Source organism: Poeciliopsis prolifica, unplaced genomic scaffold (genome assembly GCF_027474105.1).
Source record: "Poeciliopsis prolifica strain line A6 unplaced genomic scaffold, Auburn_PproV2 SCAFFOLD025, whole genome shotgun sequence".
Lineage (NCBI taxonomy): Eukaryota > Metazoa > Chordata > Actinopteri > Cyprinodontiformes > Poeciliidae > Poeciliopsis > Poeciliopsis prolifica.
The window spans coordinates 4,264,286-4,283,784 of NW_026562400.1; the positions used below are offsets into that span (position 1 = coordinate 4,264,286).

At 35.8% G+C, this 19,499-nt stretch overlaps 1 protein-coding gene across 3 annotated transcripts in view; it reads right to left on the bottom strand.

Moving 5' to 3' along the window:
• Positions 1 to 18,969, bottom strand: part of LOC129370809 (inactive phospholipase C-like protein 2) — a 45,652-nt gene extending 26,683 nt beyond the window's left edge. The window contains exons 1-3 of one of the 3 annotated variants that reach the window (XM_055047004.1): positions 18,892 to 18,968; positions 18,692 to 18,770; positions 17,973 to 18,472 (exon numbers count right to left, since the gene is read on the bottom strand). In XM_055047004.1, coding sequence (XP_054902979.1) covers positions 17,973 to 18,224 — 252 coding nt within the window. In that variant the 5' untranslated portion in view covers positions 18,225 to 18,472; positions 18,692 to 18,770; positions 18,892 to 18,968. Of the gene's footprint in view, positions 1 to 17,972; positions 18,473 to 18,691 lie in introns of all 3 variants that reach the window. The other 2 variants (XM_055047005.1, XM_055047003.1) reach the window with 2 other exon arrangements.
• Positions 18,970 to 19,499: the final 530 nt, after the last annotated feature.

Consider the following 19,499-nt stretch of genomic DNA (forward strand, 5'->3'; position numbering starts at 1 on the left):
GGTTTTAAAAATTGTTATACTTTTGAAAACCCCAATTTTTCTTTATTAGGTTCCTAAAAGCAATATGCAGGAACAACAAAACTCAACGCTGTCCCTCCCTCACCTGGTGCTGTGCCTTTGAGCTAGTCAGCTGCCTAAAAGACCAATTCCCCTGGGTGAAAACATTTCTGTTCATAATAATACATGAGTATTCATGGCCTGCAAAATCAAAGGGCATTATCCATCACACTTACTAGGTAATGGCATTTTAAAATTACACTTGGCAAACTATGAGCAGCATGTCTGTTGTGCAGCCAAGAGTCGGGTCTACCTGTACAGAAAGCCTGACTAATGAAGCAGTTAATAGCAGCTTGTTATATCACTTTATTTTCTGCACAATAGACACTTGAAAACTACCACATTTTGAGGGTCTTATTTAAAAAGGAATGTGGCAACATAAATTTTACAAAGTAACCTCCAAATGAGCTATTGCACTCTTTGGACAGATGTGACTGACATATAGATCTCTGGGTGTCATTTATTGTATGATGTTAAGAGAAAGCCAAAGATTAGTATATTGCATTAGAACAAAGTAGTGAACAAATAGTGGAGGGGTAATGATTTGTGCTTGTTTTTGCAGTCGCGGTATCCTGGCACTTCTTTTAAGGTGCAGCTCTGTTATATCACTTTCAAGAGTCGACTTTGATTTGGTTGATTTGCATCTCCTCTGCACGACTGAATGCTTCCTGATTAACGAACAGGAAGCATGAGAACAGGCGCGTTTGGCTCAGCTGGTGGACACATCTGTTCTCAACTCCAGTTTACTTTCACTTTCAGTTAATTTGTAAGACAACTGCTGTCAGTGAGCCAAAGAGGTTTGTTAAATTAAACTGGTTTGTGTCTCCTGTCATCTACACAGTTGTTTATTTTAGTGAATTTAAACCGTTTTTGCCTGAAAACATATGCTCCTCCTGTTGGTTATCTTTAGTCAAAACAGACTGTCTACTGGACAATCTTAAAGAGTAAGTAGGATGTTTATGTGGATAAATATTTCAAACACTGCAATTTTGTTGCAAAGATGAACAAAAAGTCGAAATGCCAAAACTGCAACAATTTAAGAATGTCAAAATACTTTTTCATGATAAAATTAGCCTAAATGTTTGGAAGAGAGTTTTTTTTTATTTTTATAAAATACTCCAAATGCAACATATTGAGAACAAATTGTCCAAATTATAATCATTATGGCAACAGTTACATTAGTCATTATGGATGGGTTTCTTATCCGTTTGGAAAATTATTAACTTTGGTAGAACACAGTGGTTTCAGTACTGTAACTTTTGTGAAGCTATTGTTTTCACTTAATTCCCCAAATTTTTTCATTTAATGATCAAATAGTTTGAATGTGTTTTTTTTCTTAAATTGTCATTATTCTCAAAAATAAAATGTTGTCTTTATAATAAAATTTTAACTTTTCATAAAACAGACCAGAAAAAAAACAAAAAAACCTGATACTCCATTACAGAAAACATGACAAACTGACCAAAAAAGTATAAATAAATTTTGAAGACCGCGTTAATTTAACAGAATAGACTAGGGGAAAAAATAACTCTGGGGAAACATGTGAACCTGCTGAATAAGGACATAGGGTTGCAAAGCTGAAAAGTACAGCTCCATGCTCACTGTAATTAGGTTTAGGCAGCTCACTACCTCCCGCAACGAGTCTCCAGCTCACTCACCACATTTTTAACTCTCTCAAGACGGGCCTTGCACGTTACATTGTCCTGCCTGGTTTCCATTTGTTCCTGCTGAATATTTTCTCTTTCAAAATTACTGCACCTACTCTGCAGGGTTGACTTAAGGTAGCTGTCGCTGCTTATTATGGAGGTACAACAGGGAATACCCCCCAGGAGAGTGTCGCCCACTCGAATCTAGCAGACGGATGTTGATAATGTTTTTCCTTTTTTAACCACAGGGACACCATTTTACATTCTGGACTCTTAACACATATTTTGCATATTCTGACAATCCCATTTAGCCATAATGTGTGGGCCTAATGGAGATGGTTGATACCAAAGGAATCTATTATCTATGATGTCGGGATAAAAATAGCCTGTGCTACTCTCCAGCAGAAACCCTTGATCTTATTGTCTTTGGGGAGCGCTCAGACCCTTCCAGATTCACATGTAATTAGAATCAGATGTTGACTACTTATATACTGCAGGACTAAGACTTCGATGTTTTCTTATTTTAAGCCGGTGCACTTAAAAACTCTATCTGACAATGTTAACGATTATAAATTTGACTCGTCTGCTTACCGTTTCCCCTGTGATCTCTGTGCACAATCAGTACTCAGCAGCTCCTGCCAGAGACACACAGGGATCTGCTACGCTGTGGTGCACTCTGCGTATACTTCTTTGATAAATACCAATTCAGTTAACAAGGTTTTGTCTGAAAGAGTGTAAACCAGCTTGGCTTAAAACAACCTTTTCGAATTTGTGACAAAAGTCATGTTTTAATGTAGTCCTGGAGAACAAAGACTGAAAAAACGAAAACCAAAGATGGGGAATCAAAAAATTTCTGTCAGTCTTTTAGACTTTCTGCAACTTCATCATGCAGAAGAGCAGCTTAAATGTCAATGCATGACTGCAGATAATCCCCATCAACAGAGAAAAGGATGAGGAAGTTTTGCCTTCATGGCAACACTGAGCTGTGTTATTTAAGGCATACTTCAGGATTTCCTTTAGCCAGTAAAAAAAAAAAATCTGAACAATTGTGCATACACTTTTTTTTTTGTCTTAACGTTTACATGAGTGGAATACTTCTTATGTAACATTCGCTCTTTTTGGTAGGGTGGTGGAAGGTGTTCTCTGCAGTTTTAGTCCTAAAATGGTGTTTAAAATACAAGATATCCTCAATCGGAAAAAAAATATTATTAGCTTCACCAGACAGTAGTTTTACAGGGAACAGAGTCTTCCATCTAGACCAAATAGACGTAATCTATTCATGTCTTTATCCCTAAATTACCTTCCAACAGAGCTATAAACAAAATTTAACAGTCTGAAGAGTTTAATCTTTAACAGTGCCTTTACACGAGTTGTTTATTGGTTATAAGCATGTTATGAGTACTTTATGAGCACAAGCTGAAAAGAATATTTCATAACTGAAGAATTGCAGCACCAGTGAGAACATGTTCTGTCAGAGGTATTGATCAAACTTTGCGGTTACACACAGTCCGCACAAAGAACACTTCGTATTATTTCAAATTAAGGGCAAAAATACAGTAGCTCATCCATCATTTCTTTAATAGAAGAGGATCTTATTCTTTGAAGACAGAATAGTTAATGATAATTGCACTATGATTGAGATTTTGCTTGTCAAATTTTTACAGTCTTTCTGCTGTTTCACAACAACACACATAAATTCTGCAATCCTGTATTTCATTTATGACTGAATAAATTATCTTGTGGTTTTTTTTGCAGCTAAGCCAAATGTCCTAAGATTTGATCCTAATAAAGATCCAAACCCTATTTGATTAAAAACTTGTCAATGCCAACTCAAAAGCAATGCAAAAAGACACAGGAATGAAAAAGTGAGTAATCTCAGTCAATATCAGTATCACTATCCATTCTTCCAGACACCCACAAATGTTTTTTCTCCCAATTTAAATTCTTACGAAAGTTTTAAATGGTAAAATATGCTCTGATGCTCATTAACTCGGTTAAAAAACTTATTGTAGTTAAAGATCAAATCTAATGAAATAGTGCTTAATCTAAAAATGTAAATAGTTTTGAATGAGATTTTTTTAATGACATCTCATTCAAAATGTGTAAATTCACATTTTGCACCAGCAATTACAAAGCTTAGTTAGCATGTTACTCAGTTTTGATACGACTCAAAAATTTGCCTTGGAAAATTAAGTTTCACTGCAACCAAAAATTTTGCTAAATAACAAAAATGACATACAATTATAGCTTTTAAAACTTTATTACGGGCAAAATATCCATACCCAAATATAATGTTGATATTTTAAGTATATTTAAAACCATCAGTAGAAGAAAGATAGGTATTTGAGCAACTATATGATTTTTTTTCATAATACAAATCACACAATCAGTCTACCCAGGTTCTTTTTTTAGTATAATTCTTCACCGTATGTTTGCTGGGTGACGACATATATGTACGGAGTGAGAAGAAGGGTAAAACATGAATATACAGGATGAAGGAAATAAAAAAAATGGAAGTACGTCCAACTGCTGACAGATCCCAAAAGAGACTGAATCCTCTAATGGAGTGAAAATCACATTATTCTGGCTCAATGAGCAGTTATGAACAGATCACATGGGACCCATTACTCTTTGCTCTACTGTTCCAACTACGCCATCATCAACTGTAATGACCTGAATCACACTGCACCATACATTAGCGTTTAAGTTCTGCTTTGACTGCTGATGATAACGTAAATCAAAAGAAGCGACGTTACTAGAAATATGTAGCGCACAATAAATAAGAGTGAAGTGCGTGTGCTGCTGTCTGAATCATCTTCTAAAGCTACTGTAGATGCCAAAGGTAGCAATACATTTTCCTCTAGTACAAGTTGAGAAACAGGCCAAGGATATGAATAAGCTCACACTACTCCCAAGATCTTAACATTCAAATTCCACATCTGCAGGTTTGGATATTCATGTCTAAGGAGAAAGGGTTGCTGCGCATTTCTCATGTCAAACTTTGAGTCTGATTTGAGTCTTTTCCAGACTCAAATCACAGAGCTCTAAATTCTAGCATGGAAGCAAAAAACACAGCAAGGAAGGAAGGTTGGAAGAACAAACCAAAAGTCATATTGCAGAATAAAACACATAAGAAAGAAGGAATGAAGCGAGAAAGCTAGGAAGGGAGGAACAAAGGAAAGACAAAAGAAAGGAAGCTGCAAAGATGTATGGTCTGGTGCACAGATGTATGGATAAACAGACAGACTGACAGATTTCTTAGCACAGCTTTTAGACCATCAGATATCGAATGAAGTCTGGAAATAAAACAATTGTATTCTTTCATTCCTGTAAAAACGTAAATCAAATGCAATAGCAAATGCACTCTTAAAAGTTGGACAATCAAAACTTAAGGAAATGCTAAATAGCTTTAGAATCTGAACAGTTTTATCTTGGAGAATATGACTGCAACTCAAATGGCTTCTACTTTGAACCAAGGTTAAATCTCAACATGTGGCTTCACACAAGAGGTTACACAAAAGTTGCAAAAAAGCCACTTCTGTCCCCCAAAAAAGACAAGAACCCAATGAAATCCTGCAGAATGTCCAAAGATGGTAAACAAAAGACTGGTGTGAGCGTTATTTTCTCAGATGAATATTTGTGGATTTGCTGCAACCTTTTTAAAGACGAAAACAAGCATCGAGATATACTGCATGTAGGGTTTCATCAAAACCAAGGGAATGTGTTTCCTTAACAGAAAAACACTGCTGTGGACAAACATTTGGATCAATATTTTGTTGGTCTGGGTTTTCCAACATGGTAAATATGCCACGATCCTGTTCACACATAGTAACTAATAGCTTCAATGTTACAAGTGAATCTCTATTCTATTCACTCCAACATTTAGAGAATGATGATTAAATCAGACTTCAGTATCTGAATTTTTCTTTTTAAAAATCCATGAATTTATTTTCCCTTTAATATCTTTTGAACTACTTGCAGGTACTGAGAGACATTTAATTTCTGTACTTCCAAAAAAATCTCTGCAATCAATTTGCAATGACTTCAGCAATATGCAGTACTCTGGCTTTCCTGTTTTTGGTTTTAACAGCATTATCTAAAATATTAGATTTTTATACAGTATTAATTGACCAACCAATAAGTTAGTGGGTGTTGCAACAATGATCCCAAACTTTGTGTCAAAACTGGGCTTGGATTTTGGGCTTACATAAAGATTATGTACTATGTTTAAAAGCCAAATAAAACCAGTTAGTTCAAATTAATCAATTATACCAACAAGAACAGCTGAAGTCACAGTCAATGCCAGAAGCTTGTTTGCTTGCTTAAAAAAAAGCCTAAATTGTAAACTTGTGTACTAAATTCTTGTTTTTCGAAGTTATTGTTAATATTGTTCAACTAAATATTTGGAAAAAATGACTTATGACATACATTCTATTGTTAAGTGGACTTAAACTGGACAGAGTAAAATGTTCAATGTCACTACAGCCATAGATGCTCCTTTTGATTATTTTTATTACATAAATTATCTTTTAGAAAGGGATTATTTGTTGATATAAGTGCAAATTAACATATTAAAGATACTTCTCTGACACAGTACCTCTTCAGCCAGGAGTGAAACCTAGACACCATTGAATATTTTTTTAAAGGTTGAAAGATGGTTTACATCAGATGTATATTTCCCAGTGTGCTTCGTAATAAACTCTTTTAGGTTTTACTGCTGCTCAAACAAAGAGAGCGGAAAGAATGGTCAGACCAGTGGCTGGAATTGGTGCAGCGAAATATATTAACATCCATGACAAGGACAAGCTGAACATCGAGTGAGTCAGAAAACTCACACTTCATTACCTGCCAGATACATGCAGTTTCTTTGTCAACACTGAGTCAATGTTGTAGCAACTTGACTGAGTCTTGAGCTGAGCCAGGTAGTTAGTCGGCTGCAGGGCTATCAGGCTGAGACGAGAGAAAATTACCTGATCAATATAAGTACAATCATTGAATGTTTCCTTTACAATTAGTAGACCGTTTATTGGAGGTATTGCCAGTCTTGCTCAGTTATTAACATCAAAATATGAATCCTCTAAAATGATTCTTGGCAACACCTATAGTGTGTTTTTATATAGAAAAAAAATAGTTGAACAGCAACTTTCTGTGTGAAATACTTGCTGTAAAATTTAAAATAACCAGTGGGTATACTTGATTATGGGCTTAACTTTGTTTCCTAGTGGTATTTGCCAAATTATTCAACATTAAGCCTATATGCCAATACGTTATTGGACTAATTCTAGTTTAGACGAACATACAAACAGACCGTCAGAACTTTTGAAGCAAAAATCTTCATTACTTTCACTCTGTTATTAGACTTTATGAGGTAAGTAATTGTTGAGATTCAGGTAGATAAAATCAGGGAACTCTCCACGTCACTGTGTGAATCTTTCATACCATAAAACAAACATTTTTTAATATTTCATCCCAGATCATCTTCAAAAGAAACATATTGTAACTGTCTGGGAGCTAAAAATGATTCTTTGCTTAAGAGCAATAACACATCCAACATGTGTACAAATACTGCTGCTACATGCTGTCCAATCTGCTATCCAAAAAAGTTGCATCCAGGCTGTGATCCATGCATGGGTAGGATCTTGTATTGATTATCCTTTTAAAAATATCCCTTAGCGTTTCTAGACCACGCAACGAAGGAAAATCATTTTCAGATGCAGTTCATACACCGTCAGACCAAAATGTAGCTAAAAATGCATTTTGCACCCATGAGACAAGCAAGATGGACATTATGACAACAGCCTTGACCTGACAACACAATTTGATGCATCATGATTAAGCCTGTGAAGTACTTGTTTGGACTCTCAGCACTGCTGGCCCACCATAATTAGCACATCATTTTCTCTTTTTAACAGGGTGATTCCACAGTTTTTATCTTCTGGCAGAACTGTGAAAAGATGAGAAAAAATGCAGACAAAGGATCCGAGAGATTCTATTTATTTGACAGGATGGTAAGTGAGACACAAAGTGGGAAGCAAACTGTAACCATTGGGTCATTATTGCTTCTGCCACCGGCCACCCACTTACAGGATGGTTACAATTCGCCAATGACTGTGGTGTTATGTGGAAAATGAACGTAGCCCACAGGAGACTCAGAATACGAAGCCTTTATTTAATTTAAAAACATGGTGATCTACTTTTAACAGTATAGCTGAATAATCCACTGTAATATTTGGAGCAGAAGAAGATTTTTAATTAAATCTGTGGAGACTAAAAATATCATTAATTATTTAAGTCAGCAAGACACTAATCCCATTTACAAGTAATTAAGTTTATTTTCTATTAAAATATACATTAGAAGTAAAAGAGCTAATAATATTAAAAACTGTTGCTGAAGTAGGAGAGTGGCCATCATAGATTATTAGTCCTATTATTAGTCGTAGCAGTTGAGGGTTTGGCCCCTAACATCCATTGCAGCATATCTACCCATTTTTCTTTTCGCTTGTTTCCTGTCTGAAAATTGTGAATAAAAGCCATCGCTCCTGCTGTAGTGTCCAACGCAATGGTCAAAATATGTTCATGTCAATTAAAAACGGTTTCAAAGAAATAAAGGAAGATAAGGCAAACATTCATTTGGACATTTAAGCTAAACTTTAAATGGATAATGTTTCCTTATGTCGTCTGGGAGGTTTACTGTTACCTATGCAGAATCTTTTGTTACTTTTTAAAATGCTCTCATTTCTCCCAGCAGGAAATTCACCTGTAGCGCTAGCAGATAGCTTTAGCACAGCTAGTATTTGGCATTTTGTTGTTTTTCAGTCCATCTGTCCGATTTGTTCATTTTTGGTTACTTTGTTGACAAAAGAGTCGCACACTTTTTTCTCCTCAGGATGTTTTTACCATGTTAGCCGAATTTAAAACTTCCAGCAGGAGCTCAGCTTGAGCTGCTGCAAGAAGAGGATTTTGAACCAAATATTTTATTTTGATTATAATGACAACCTTAGGCAGAAGACACTCAAATGTGGCTGCATAATATCAATTATTGTTAAATACTGTGATGATAATCTGCTGGGATTTTTAAACCTTTAAACTTTGCAAAGTTTTTCATCTACTCTGCATGTGGACAGAAAGTGCAAATGCAGCAGGAAAGAGCATTAGCTTATACCACAAAACACAGAACAGTCAGTTCTTCCTAACAGTGCTCTCTGCTCATCACCGATGTCTGAGTCAGACCTTCATGTTGACTTGTACTCTCCAGCCTCCTCAGTTTCTCTCCATTCTGTTTCAAGATAAGCAACTGTAGGCCATTTAATCTGGGGAACTAAGTGGCAGATAAATGGATTGCTGTGCACATTGCAGTGAAAGCAGAATGCAATGTGCACAGCAAACCATGCAGAGAAGGCATGGTTAAAGACTAAAGGAAAGAAATGGTACAACATGACTATCAACTCAGTAGGAAAACCAACATAAACCATTGTTTATGTACATAAAAATGAGCCCTAATTAACATGGTTTGATTAAGATTAATTGGAGAGAAAGTCATGTAACCTGCCTGCTTAGAAAGTAGATTATTATTTATATAAAATGATATACAATGGTTACTTTCTAAGTGAAAAACACTATTCTCAAAGAAAATCAAAACCCAATCATCTTTTTAAAATTCTCAAATCTGCCCTAAACTAGTCCCTCTTCAGAATATGCATGTGCACATCCATAACAACGTTGTACAGCTACTAGATAACTGCAAACTACTACAGTCGAAATACAACGTGTCGTTGGTACTGTTCCAACCACATCCTCCCATTACTTCAGAGAAATAGTTTAACAAGAACTCAATGCTCTGATGGTGAGAAAACAGTGCATTGTTACCACTGGCAGCTAAGCTGTATAACCACCAACTCGCTGCCATTTAAACACTCGTAGCTGGTAGGAACAAAAAAATAATAATAATGCAACCTGCTCTCCATGCAGATGAAGGCATGATGAGCAGCAGCTTTTATTTACTGCAAATTGGTTAAATCTGTTTTCCACAAGCAGAAAAAAATAAATGACCAAACAAACTGTTGCATCTTTAAATAAGTATGTGTTTTGTGTGTTTTGCTTGATGATAAAATAAATTCTCCTTTGGGCTTGGTTTTTGGAGGATCATTCAGATTTGTTATGGATGACATAATTTGGTGCGTTTCCAATCATGGGTAAGAGCTGTGCCTCACAGACTTTGGTAGCACAACAAGTTCTCTTTATGCTTAAACAGATATACGCTTTAGCTTGAAGTGATCTGTGTCCTGACTCTGACTCAGTCAACATTTAACCCATCTGTGTCCTGCATTGCCAATCAAATGCCACAAATTTCATGTTTATATGATTTGATCGAGTTTCACTTCTTTCTTGCGCCTCATCACGACACCTTGCAGCGAGCTGCCTGATGACAGCAGAATCATTTAGGGCAATGAACATTTTCATAATGATTTCTCCTTTGGCACTGTACCAGTATGCTAAACTGAACAAAGGATATTAGAGCCTAAAGCCACTGAAAAAACAAGTCTTAAATGTAAGAAACCTTTTTCTTCCCTTTGACTTTATCAAAATGCCAACTGTCTTTAATAGGAAGAATAAAAAGACATGTATCATAATTAAATGAACCTGTGCATCCCGACGGCAGAGATCAGCAAAATCCTTAATTAAAAAGAAAAAGAAATAACTTGTTTGGAGACACAGATGGCAACCTTGTAAGTTAAGAATTACCTTGACAGAAACATCAATACTCCCCATCAATACACAAACAGAGGCTGGGATAATGTCCAACACCAACACTGTCAAGAATGATAGTTTACAGAAAAGACAGATTATCTATTGTAAGCAGAAACATACTCCTAATTTAACCACTCACATATCTGCTAATATTACTAGACAATAAAGTTCCTAAATAAACTTATTGTAAACATTTGTTTACAACATATATTTTGATAAATTACAGACAGACAATAGAGCCACCAAACAGTAATGTTGGACTTTAAAAATGGCTGAATAACATTTCTCATGTAAACGTAAATAAAAAAGGAGTGAAATGTTGGTTTGGTCATGTTCATGGACAAGGAGAGCAGAGTAAGAGAAAAATTCATACCCATAAAGTGAAAACAAACTAACAAACAAAGAAAGATTGTTTGCTGAAATGGTTTGACCGATGAGTAGCAGTTCAAAAGATGAACTGTTTTTTCTCTAAATAAAAAAAGGAAAGTGAAAGGTCAGCTTTCTACTGAAGTATTGCAAACCCTGTGATTTCGTGCACATGTTTATACTCTGACCAAGACGTGTGCAGAAATCCTTCACCATGCATTAATCCATGTAAAATAATTGTTTGTTGAATAGAGAGCAGGCTTGAAATTGTCAAAATATGCAATGTTTATGATCAGACGTATGCATTTCAAAGAATACTCTTTCAATCAGTTATCTTATTGTACTAGCTTAGAGCTCACTAAGTTATGAAACTGCATCTCTGAAGACCTTGAATAGACAACAGTGAAACACAGAACCAGCATCAAAGAAGAAGCCCAATCGCCATCAAAGCAAATCAACTTGATTAAAATCCCAAAGATAGGTAGTCAAGAGTTAAAAAAAAACACAAAGAAGAAACTTAATTTGATTCAGAGAAAGGAAACATCTGACCAGTATGCCAAGAACTCTTGTTCAGTTCTTTGATTTCACCAATTATGGTTCTTAACCAAGTAAATAGTTTATTTTTCCTTTTCATTCCCCTTAATTAAATCAGGTCTTTAGAATTCCGATACATGAGTGAAAGAGTGGCAGTGGCATTGTTTTAGGCGCACACGTTTTATAACACAATCCATTGATGTAGAAAATTAGTTAAAAACAAAAACAAAAAAAACTTTGTTTTTTTTATTTATATTGAGTGTGCATGAGTGGAGCAAAGCTCAGTCTTGAAGTGGGAAGATAATGTAGCACATGAAATCAATTAAGATCCAGTAAACTCTTTCAGTCTTACTCTGATCAATTTAAACTTTTTATCTGCTAAATATTAGTTTCTGTACACAAACAGAGGCAGAAAAAGAATCTTTCACTGAAGCTGCTTTTACAGAAAATAGTATGTTTACACTTTTATGCCAAAATGTTTTCTGATAACTTAACCTAAGATGAAGAACAATCTGCCCTTTCACCTTGAAGAGGGTCCTGCTGTATATAGTGACCTGTTGTACCAGGAATCCCTTCCAAAAAGAAACATAACTACAATTTCAATCAACAGACATAAACTGCTAGAATTGATATATTCTAAATATCCAAAAGTACTACCAACATAACTTTTTAGTACCTGTCCAAAACCAACTTCAGTTTGAAGATTCTGACATAATTATGGAACAAAATGGAAGCTGACTATATAAACTCCTGTAGTCAAATCATCCACACATATTACTGCACAAGTCACAATATTTAACATGAATACTACATTTATATAGATAAAGCAAGTAACATCATACATGATAGTAGTTGCTGCCATTGTGTTCTGTCTTTGTTGTCCTTTCTCATAGAAAGTACTCCTGGTCAAATGCTGCTGTGCTTTTCTCACTTTCTTGTCCTATTGACATCCAGCTGATGGCTGCTTTTGAATTTTGCTCCGGTTCTTAAGGGCGTTTATTTTTGGCGAAGTATTTGTTTTGTTCTTCTTGTCATGGTCACTGAATGCTTACTTAAAAGGAAGTTGCATTGAATTAGAGATTAAATGCCATAAACTGGTTTCCTTTGATAGATATCTTTGTTACTGGTCTTGTGCAGGTTTCTGAAAATGGCAAACTGTTCTATAAATATATAAAAGTTATTGCATGTGATTACGCTTGTTTATAAATCGGACTCTATTGAAATGAATCTGGATTAGTCCATTTGTAATGTCAGTGCTCCGTTACAAACTTATTCTGCAGAGATGAGATTACTTTTCATTATGAACTGGCGCTATATGAAGTAAATTGGTCCATCCAAAGCTCACGTTGCTCCCAGTAATCAGTCAGGAAGCATTACAAAAAGAGTTCAGAAAAGTTATTTAAATTAAAGAAAAATAAAAAATACATTTTTCTTCCTCTGCACTCCATTCTTCATTCTTCTGACTGACAGCTAGAGCAGCATTCACAGGGTATACATTAAAAATCTGCCGACTGTAGCAATACCAGCATCTCAAAGGCTTTCAACATACTTTCAACTAATGCAATGCAAGGAAGTGTCAACATCTGCTTAAGCAATAATTTACATGCAATGAAAGAAACAGAACAAAGTTTGGACAAAAACAAGATAAAACTACAAGACAAGTTCATTGTGATGTCCTAATTCATACATATTTCCCATGAACTACATGCCTGTATGCCCAACAGCAGAGCCACTTCTTGGTCAGAGGTTTTCTGAGGTCAAGTTTGTTTTCTTCCCCAGCAGTAACAGGCAGTCAGTCTGCAACACTGAATCATAAATGAAAAATTAATAACTTTTTAATAACTTTTTTATCTAGCAATGCATAGCAACTTAATAAAACTATTTAATAAAAATGTCCAAATTTAATTTTCTATATGTGTGTGTGTGTCTGTGTGTAGAACAAGATTTAAAAAGCAAGAAAATGACAAGGAAAATATTTTAAAATATCAGTTTTTAATTATCTATTCTTTTGCCATTTAGCAAATGATTTAATCTCAGACTGTGAGAAAATAAACATTGTGTTGTTTTGCCAGAACTTCTTCACTGGGTTGGCAATGAATCCATAAATGTTTGTAACGTTTGTTTAAAAATTTTGATTTACTTTTAAAAAATAAATATAAACTAAAACCTAAAATTTCTGTAAACATTGTGACACATTAAATAATTATTTTTTAAAACGTACAACCCCAGCTTGCAATATTTTGACATGGTATTTGAAATTCTTTACATTTTTGCAACAAGCTTAAAATAATAAAAACATAAATAAAAAATACACTACTGGCTACAGTACAGTCTGCATTTTGTAAAAAATGTTTAAATTATGTTGTTACCACATAATGCTTGACAGGCCACATGTGTTTCCTATCTTGTTAACTTCCAAAGCCTACCTTAATCATTTTTATGATCATTCTGTGATTCTCATTAAAATTTTGTAATTGATTCAATACTCAGCACTGCCTGACCATAGCCCAACTTGTTAAATACTCCAGTTTAGTTTTGCATATACAAATAGTCCCACATACACAACATCTTCTTGTTTTACAAGTCTGGATATGCTCTCATCCTTTTGTTTTGAGAAGCCTGTGTGTCTCCTCTGAAGTACTTTGATAGAAACCAGGATGCTGTGGCATGTAAACGGAGCACCCGCAGCTCCAAACAGTCTCCATTGGCTAAAAAATCACAGTCTGAGAAGATATCAAAGAAGTTATTGGAGAAGATCGAGAATTTCATTAAAATCCTGAATATTTAAATAAATTAGAAACAAGGCCTGTCACTTTTAATGAGAACACCAAACTCCCGAGAAGGACGGAATCTGTAGTAAAACTCTCTTAGAGAGAATTGGGCAGAACTCTTCGTTTATTTTTTCTCATGTGAATATTTTGGCAATAATAGTCAAGAGACTTGTCAAATTAATTAAGGGAACTGATTATATCACTTCTATCAGGGCAGAAGTGTAGTAAATACATACAATAATATTTTTCTTTGAAGGATCTAAGACTGTAAGTACAATTTGGGATGTAATTCTCCAGTGCAGTAGAGGGCAGCACTGGGAATGTCTAGCGTTCAATTAGAGTTAAACTTAAAAATACAATAATAAACAGACGTGAAATACATTTCTTCATCAAATTTAGAGTGCTTAGTATCAAACTAGTCTAAAAATGGCAACATTGTGTTTTTGAATACTGTTGAGACAAACTGACAATGTCTGTGTATTTAAATTTAACATATTGTGGCAAGAAAGCATTACCCACTGCTAACTCTTCTTCTGCTGCTGCAATTAGTGACCTGTGGCTATAATATTTTCTCAACAGTAAGACATTCTGCTTAGGAAGTGGGGAAGCATAGGTTGTAAATTCCTTGCACTTGCTACAAATACATAATTACATTCTGAAAATAATTTGCCTTATATTTAAAAGTGTACTTAATGACAGAATATGGACCATATAGATCAAAACATCATGTTTAGCTTTTCAACTTTATTCAACAGTGGAGCCACAAATAAAGATTAAACTGAAGAAGCAAGTAATGCAAATTAGAAACCAAAACAACTTCAAAATCAGCTGGAGATAAAAAAGGCAAACACATGAAGAAAAAAAAGCGAAACTGAATATGTATTACAAAAAAATCTGATTCATGGAGATTAATGCACATGTTTAAAAACACCTGAAACTCTTAACAGCCTGCTGTAACTCCTGCTCAGACTTGATGTGACAAATATGACATTATTGTCATAAACTCATGAGTTAATGTTTTGTTTTTTTGTCACTGTGCTGTGAGGTTGTGAACTTTTATTGAGTCCTTATCTGTTCATTCACTGCTTAGATCACTGTTCCATGATGCAACTTCAGAGAAATTGATGTGCGTTACATCATTAATCAAATAAAGTAACAAATCAATGAGAAAGTCTTGACATGCCCTAGATTACATGGAGTACTTTATCATCTCACTTATCTAAGTAGACTATACTATACATATCCCTGAATTTTATCAATGAAGTTTTAACAGTATCAAGAAATGATACATGCCAACCTTTGTTCAACCTCTTAACAAAACCTGAAACTTGCATCAAAAATATCAGATACTATGACTGTGGTCATGTTGTTACGTTGTTAAGGCAAACTTTCCGCTTAAGTCTGTGTGCATGCATGTGAAAACATTTTTCCACTTAATTGTTGGAAAAAACACCATAGCATAAAGAGATGTCTCACAGAAGAGACACTTCTTTCAGCTTCATTTCAGCTTTGAAATAAAACTTTTGAAAATTAGCTCTGTATAGTAGAAGTTGGGTCTATTTTCTTCTCAGCCTCCAATACATATTCTTTTACATTTTTATTTCAAAGTTCTGTACACTACAATAATTGAATTTGTCTGATAGGGTGTGGGAGAAAGCAGACTGTTCTGCTATTCTGCTCATCATACAACAAAATTACTTTAGCTGGGCTAAGTTAGGGTAACTCTTGAGTAATGCTTAAGAGTGATGAGTGGCCCTCATGCGTCATGGCTGTTTTGGGTTTGTCACAACCAGACATATTTCCAAACAGCAGAATTTGCCAGACTCCTCCTGTTTTTTGCTTTTTGCTCTGTATCATATCCCTTTATAAAGTCATTCTACAATCCTTACTTCCCTTACAGTTTATATTGGTTACAGGTTAAAAGCATAATATTGGTGGGATGACTAACTCCCATTCTATGTCAGTGCTTTGTAGTTTATGGTGAGGAATAAAAAACAAATCATGATCACAGAACACAAAATATTAATCTATAAACAACTTTAAATATCTCAGCAAATCTAATTCTTATGTACATAATATGAGCTTGATGACGCGCAAGTTTCGTCTACTGAGAAGTTGAGGATTAAAAGATAACAATTATGACATTACTCAGTGAAAATGCTTCCACACTCCAGACGGTGACATGTTAGATCTGTAAATCATGTTGATACTCACATCACTTGTATAATTTTTTGAAAAGACAGTTTAACTTCACAAATTTTAACCTGGACCACTTTGTGTGGACCACTTTGCAAAACTGAAGTGAAAAAAATTGCAGACAATAGAAATTTAAATTGACAAAGCATTCATTTGATTCATTCTTTCATAATACATCTGGTTTTTGTGGACTGTTTTGTTCAGCTTCTTCTGTGACTGGTCCTCCAATAGTATTTAATCTTTTTCAGCATGAGCATTCATATATCAAGGTGGTAATTCTGGACTGCCTTAAATTGATAATCAGCTTCTTGTTACTACTTAACCTGATATTGAAGATTACACTTGAGCTCAGCAGGACCATTTAAGAACACATGACTAGGTTTAACTGGATTACAGTGGACCAGGGGGGGTTTACGGTGGTTGAGAACATCTATCGCCTGCTAATAGCTGAAATCCACCAATAACTGAGACCTCCTCTAAAAACACTAGTTCTACCTGCCTATTTTACTGGTTCAAACACCAAATTTACTTTAATATGCATTTACATAAGGTGAAAACCACCTTAATGCCAATGAAGAAGCTACTGACTATCTTATATCCACCATTCGGGGTACAGCAAACTAGTTGGTGGCAAGAAAACGAATGGTACATCAGAGTGTGCTGCCAATAGTTTGCCATGTAGCATTACACATAGGTATTTGAGGTTTGCACGTTGCATTTTCTTTCAAATATTGTCACCATTCTAAAATAATGGACTGTCATTTTACTGAAGAAATTTTTTCAGACCTAAATTATCTTTTGGCAAAAAAAAAAAAAAAAAAAAACAAGTGGTGATTATTTTTCCAAAACAATTTTGAGCAGAAAATTATTTTGGAAGTGAACATCTTGGTAACACTTTATATGATGGGTTGTGAATAAGACTGTCATGACTGTTGTCAAAGTGATATTTGGTAAATCATGACACTTTTAATGCAAAGATGACATTATTCTAAATGTCTTCGTTATGATAACTTGACATTAACCAAGAAATCATAAAAAATTATGTAGCTTTATTTTATTAAAGCTAAAGTTTAATCAGTAATACTTTTGTACCAAATTTATGTCACATTCTTAATGTCAACTTTGTATTAAAAGTATCTTGATTTACCAAATGACACTTAATGACAACAGTCATAAATATTCATTTATTCACAAACTGTCAAATAAAGTGTTACCAATGCTAATAATGAATCGAAATAAATCAGGTCAGACCGAAGATTAAACAAGCAATTGGCATTCGCTGGTCTCCATGTCTGGGCAACAAGTTGACCTCAAAGATTGTCTGGATCTCCATCGTTAGGGTCAAGAGTTTTGATTTCTTTCCTCCTAGAGTGCTCTCACACATCTGTACTTTTTTTTTAGGTTTCTTCATAAACACAAAGCCTACAATGGAAATTATAGAGTCCTATAATTTCCATCAGTTCTTTGGCCTCCTACACATAACGGTGAAAACTAACTGAGATTATTTTCACACACAGGGTGTGTTTCTGATGACCTAATTACTGGTGTGTGGTTAAGGAAACACCTTGTACGCCACATGCACAGTTACCCCAACAGGAAAGCTGTAACTTCAGCACCAGAACGCAACGCAGACCGCCCCAACTTCAAAGATTACCTTAATAATGCTGCTCCGGCGAGGTATGTCAGATTTGGCATCCGGCCCCACGGAGGTGTTGGCGCTTTCACCTCCGGTTTGGCTGCCAGGTGTGAGCGGGGAGCCTGAGCACATCATATTCTCCGATATCCCACAGTCTCCATTCAGAACCGACACTTCGCAATGCGTCTTCCCCGCATCCTGGTCGCTGGGCACGGCCGTGTGCCCGAACTGGACCGGAGGGAGCCTCCCGTCCTCCCCTAACTCCGCCATAGGCACTTACGATCTCACACTCTCCACAGCACTCAAAAACAAAGCTTTCGGCTGCGCTCTGACGTCCCTCCCTGTCGTTTATTGTTATTACTACTGTTATTGTAATTATTGCCTCGGTGTAACATGTGCCGTCTCATGTCTCGGTGCTCATATCCGCCAGGTTCCTCCGGAATGAGAGGCTTCCTCCGTCCACCGAGCTCCGTTTGTGAATTACAGACAGGATTTATGTTGACAGCATGAGGAGAAACCTGAAAAGAAAACACATTTCGTGAGCACTGAAAGCGGATGTTCTCAACGTACAGCATGCACCAGTCGTCTTTCATGTGAACGAGGGGAGGGAAGGGGGTTAATGCATGATGATGCCGTTCACACCTATTTATTTAAATAAAAGAGCCTTTCTGCAGATAAAATAGCCTCCTCACAAATCTCATAATGAGCTAGAAATGTCCCCGGGGTCCGCGTCTTACCTTTAGAGCTGCTCGGTCTCTCCATAGTCGCAGCCCGTGTTTCAGCTGAAGTTGTTGCCCCAGCAGCCTGAGGAGCAGACTGTCGTTTGTTTTCTGTCAGCGCAGCTAGTTAGCAGGCTAACAAAGCTCGCTCACTCACTCGCTAGCACAGGGAAGTTAGTTTGCCTGAAGTCCAACCGGCAGAACTAAATAGTACCAACCTGGCTCCGTCGGCGGCTTGTTGTGGCCCGCACCCATTTTGGCGCAGTTTTGAAAGAGATAAAGAGCCCCGTTAAATCTGTAATCGTCAGTCACTGAACGAGGGAACAAAGTTGTGTATGTCTCGTGAACGCGCACCAGGTTTGTTGTCACTCTACCGAATTATCCTGAACACCTGCACCTTTTTCTGGGACTTTCAGAGCAAACACACGTCAGTACATTAGAATAACATGGAAAAGATAAAAAGTGAAACTCGTGGATTTATTACAGAATGGGTGAGTTTAACCAGATATTGAACAAACAACTTGTTCCCATATGAAATGTCATCTTCATTTGTCTATGCATGTGCAAGAATAAAAAGCATAAGAAAAGCAAAAGTTATGATGAAGATCCTGGGGCTCAAAGGTCACTCAGTGAGGAAGAATCCATTACCTCTAAAACATTAAATAGTAAAATAGAACCAGATTTTTCCAAATACAATGACACAGAGAGTCTTTAATTACAGGTGATATGTTCTGTCTAATAACAACCAATGTGTTATAGTCTTAAGAAAAAAGAACTAAGCATTGAGAAAATGGGCAAAATAATTATTGTAAGACGTGTGCCAAGT